Here is a 3,724-nt window from a genome sequence, read left to right on the forward strand (position 1 = left end):
ACAATGAGATCCCACCTCACACCAGTGAGAATGGGGAAAATTAACAAGGCAGGAAACCACAAATGTTGGAGAGGATGTGGTGAAAGGGGAACCTTCCTGCACTGTTGGTGGGAATGTGAGCTGGTGCAGCCGCTCTGGAAAACTGTGTGGAGGTTCCTCAAAGAGTTAAAAATAGACCTGCCCTACGACCCAGCAATTGCACTGCTGGGGGTTTACCCCAAAGATACAGATGCAGTGAAATGGCAGGACACCTGCACCCCTGCCAGGTGTTTATAGCAGCAATGTCCACAATAGCCCAACTGTGGAAGGAGCCTCGGTGTCCATTGAAAGATGATGGATAAAGAAGCTGTGGTCTATGTATACAATGGAATATTCCTCAGCCATTAGAAATGACAAATACCCACCATTTGCTTCAACGTGGGTGGACCTGGAGGGTATGATGCTGAGTGAAGTAAGTCAATCGGAGAAGGACAAACATTATATGTTCTCATTCATTTGGGGAATATAAATAATAGTGAAAGGGAATAGAAGGGAAGGGAGAAGAAATGGGTAGGAAATATCAGAAAAAGAGACAGAACATAAAGACTCCTAACTCTGGGAAATGAACTAGGGGTGGTGGAGGGGGAGGAGGGTGGGGGGTGGGGGTGAATGGGTGTTGGGCACTGAGGGGGACACTTGACAGGATGAGCACTGGGTGTTATTCTGTATGTTGGCAAATTGAACACCAATACAAAATAAATTATTAAAAAAAGAAGTGTATCTCAAAAGGGTGACCAATCAGATTAAATTCTTTACCAAGAAGACTTTTTTTAATAAATTTATTTTTTATTGGTGTTCAATTTGGCAACATATAGAATAACACCCAGTGCTCATCCCGTCAAATGCCCCCCTCAGTGCCCGTCACGCAGTCCCCCTCACCCCCCGCCCACCTCCCCTTCCACCACCCCTAGTTCATTTAGAAAGACTTTTTAAAAAACACCAGTCTGTTTTTAAAAAACAGATATCGCTTTTTGTCATTTATTGGGGACAACATGATGAAATTTTTCCACGCTGGTTTTAGTTATTTTTTTTTTACTCAAACAAGTATTCTGATCACTCGTTTCTTTCATGTTTACCACCTCTCCAGTTCCCCCTGCATCTCAGCCATGAAGAGCGAGCTGAGCAGGAATTCCTCAGGAGTGACCGAGTTCATTCTGCTGGGCTTCAGAACAGCTCCAGACATACAGATCCTCTTATTCCTATTCTTCTTGCTGGTCTACGTGGTCACTGTGGTGGGAAATGTCAGCATGATAATTGTCATCAGGATGGACTCGAGGCTTCACACGCCCATGTATTTCTTCCTTAGACACTTGTCCTCTGTAGATCTCTGCTACTCCACAGTCATTGCTCCCAAAACTTTAGCCAACTTCCTGTCTCATGAAAAGAAGATTTCCTACAATGGCTGTGCAGCCCAGTTTTTCTTCTTCGCTCTGTTTGTCACAACTGAAAGCATTCTTTTGGCTGTCATGGCCTTCGATCGATTCTCGGCCATTTGCTCCCCTCTCCTTTACCCTGTGCACATGTCCCAGAAAGTGTGCGCTCAGCTGGTGACTGGCTCCTACATCTGTGGAGGCCTCAACTCCATGGTCCACACAGGATTCACCTTCAGCTTGCGTTTCTGTGGAGAAAACCGCCTGGACCACTTCTTCTGTGACGTCCCAGCCCTGATCAAGATCTCATGTGTAGACACGTCTGTGAATGAGATGGTGCTGCTCATCCTCTCCGCCCTCATCATTGTCACCACCACGACTGTCATCCTGGTTTCCTATGCTTACATACTCTCCACTGTCCTGAAGATCCCCTCCACCCACGGCAGGGGTAAGACCTTCTCCACCTGTGGCTCCCACATGGCCACGGTGACTTTGTTCTATGGGACCGTGTTCTTCATGTACGCCCAGCCCGGGGCCATCTCCTCCCCAGGGCAAAACAAGGTCGTGGCTGTACTCTACACACTCATCATCCCAATGCTAAACCCTCTGATATACAGTCTGAGAAACAGAGACGTGAAAGATGCTGTGAGAAGAGTGCTGCACAGGAAGTGATCCCTTCCTGCCCTGGGTCAGACCGTGATGCAGTGGCACAGTCGCTTCCCAAGCGTCCCAGTTATCCTTGTACTTGGAGAATTAGTTTATCAAGTATATTTTGATATATGGCAACAGATGTTTTTCTAAGTGTTACAAAATGGTGTTTCTGTGCTTAGAATATATAAAAGCATTATCTGTTTTCAATTTCTGATGTGATAATATCTTCATTTCAATCTTTAAGAAGTAAATAGTAAAAGAAAAAGTAAACATTAAGAGTTGCTATTTAACATTATTATTTAATAATAATAATTTCTGTTGGCTTATGAAGTTTAGTATTGAGCTCATATAGTCCATTTGAGGCAATCTAGATCATAATTCAAGGTATTTTTGTTCCACGGATTTGCTTGGTGATTTTATGCTGTTATCACACGCTTGTTGCCCAATAAGCTTTAATGCCCTGTAGGGTGACATAGTTTTAAAAAATGTCTCAGCTAGTAATACTTTACATCAGTGAATTTCAGAAACATTTTGCATTTGAAAAATATTTCCTATTTTAGCAGGATTGCATTTAGTAAATAATTGATCTATTTACGATATTCATTTGTAAGAGCAAGTTTATTATTATTGCTGATGATATCAGACAGCACAGGCTATGTCCATGTCCTGTGACTGAACACAGGTGTTTGAAGGCCTCGGGTGGTTTAAAGACTGAATGGAAGCCATCAATTTATCGCCTTCACTCCACAGATGTAAGATCACATAAAATACTATGACTCAAGCTTTTAGCACAAGAAAGTATAAATTAGTGGTATTGTGTAGTAGTATTTTTATTACCATCATCATTATCATCCTTTTTATATGTTTTAGCAGTGTAATGGAATTTATATATTTGAGATCCACACATTTTTTAGTAAACATATTTTATGTATTAGTTGCTGTTGTGACAAAAGTCTTTATTAGCTTGTATTTTCTAACAGATAATTCTAGGACTTGGAGAACTTTTAAAATTACTATGTTTTTATTTTATATGAGTTCAAATTACTAAAATTTTTCTCAGTGCTTAGAGTTTTTCCAATTAAATATTAGATTTAAAGTCTTACTTAGCAGTCAATTTTTGAAGACTTTTAATTAGTACTTTTTTAAAGAGTTGGTATTAAGTAAAAATACTAATTATGTCAGTTGCTGTATAAAATATACATATGTTTTCTTACTCCTCACATCAGATTTATGGTGAAGGTGACATTATATGTATCAACTGTATAATCTGTAGCAATTATTCTCCAAGAATAGGAATTGTATCTCAGAAGAATTAAGTACTGTGCTCAAGTTCACATTGTCAGTAGTTAGCAATCAAGGCCAGGCTGAAACAGAACTTTTTTTTTTTTTTTTTTGAAACAGAACTTTCTGATTCTGAAGCCCTTAGAGGTAAAACTTATGTGACATTGGTTCAGTGAAAGTTCTATCCTACATGTTTTTTTAATATCATAAAGGTATTTGTTAACTCAAATGTATTAATAATGATGTTCAGCTCTCTCTATTTTCATTGATTTTTGTTTATATATTACAAACTGAATGTATTTAAGTATCATTTGTGATTTTGGTCATTTTCTCCATTACAATAATTTTTGCTTGTGTTATATAATACATGACAATTAATTACA

At 39.4% G+C, this 3,724-nt stretch overlaps 1 protein-coding gene across 1 annotated transcript; it reads left to right on the forward strand.

The window, feature by feature from the left end:
• The first annotated feature begins 1,145 nt into the window (after nt 1-1,145).
• LOC129517223 (olfactory receptor 12-like) lies at nt 1,146-2,081 on the forward strand. Its single transcript, XM_055336888.1, has one exon. The coding sequence runs from the start codon at nt 1,146-1,148 to the stop codon at nt 2,079-2,081; it is 936 nt and encodes a 311-aa protein (XP_055192863.1).
• The last annotated feature ends 1,643 nt before the right edge of the window (nt 2,082-3,724 follow it).

Source organism: Nyctereutes procyonoides, unplaced genomic scaffold (assembly GCF_905146905.1).
Source record: "Nyctereutes procyonoides isolate TBG_1078 unplaced genomic scaffold, NYPRO_anot_genome, whole genome shotgun sequence".
In the NCBI taxonomy this organism is placed as follows: domain Eukaryota; kingdom Metazoa; phylum Chordata; class Mammalia; order Carnivora; family Canidae; genus Nyctereutes; species Nyctereutes procyonoides.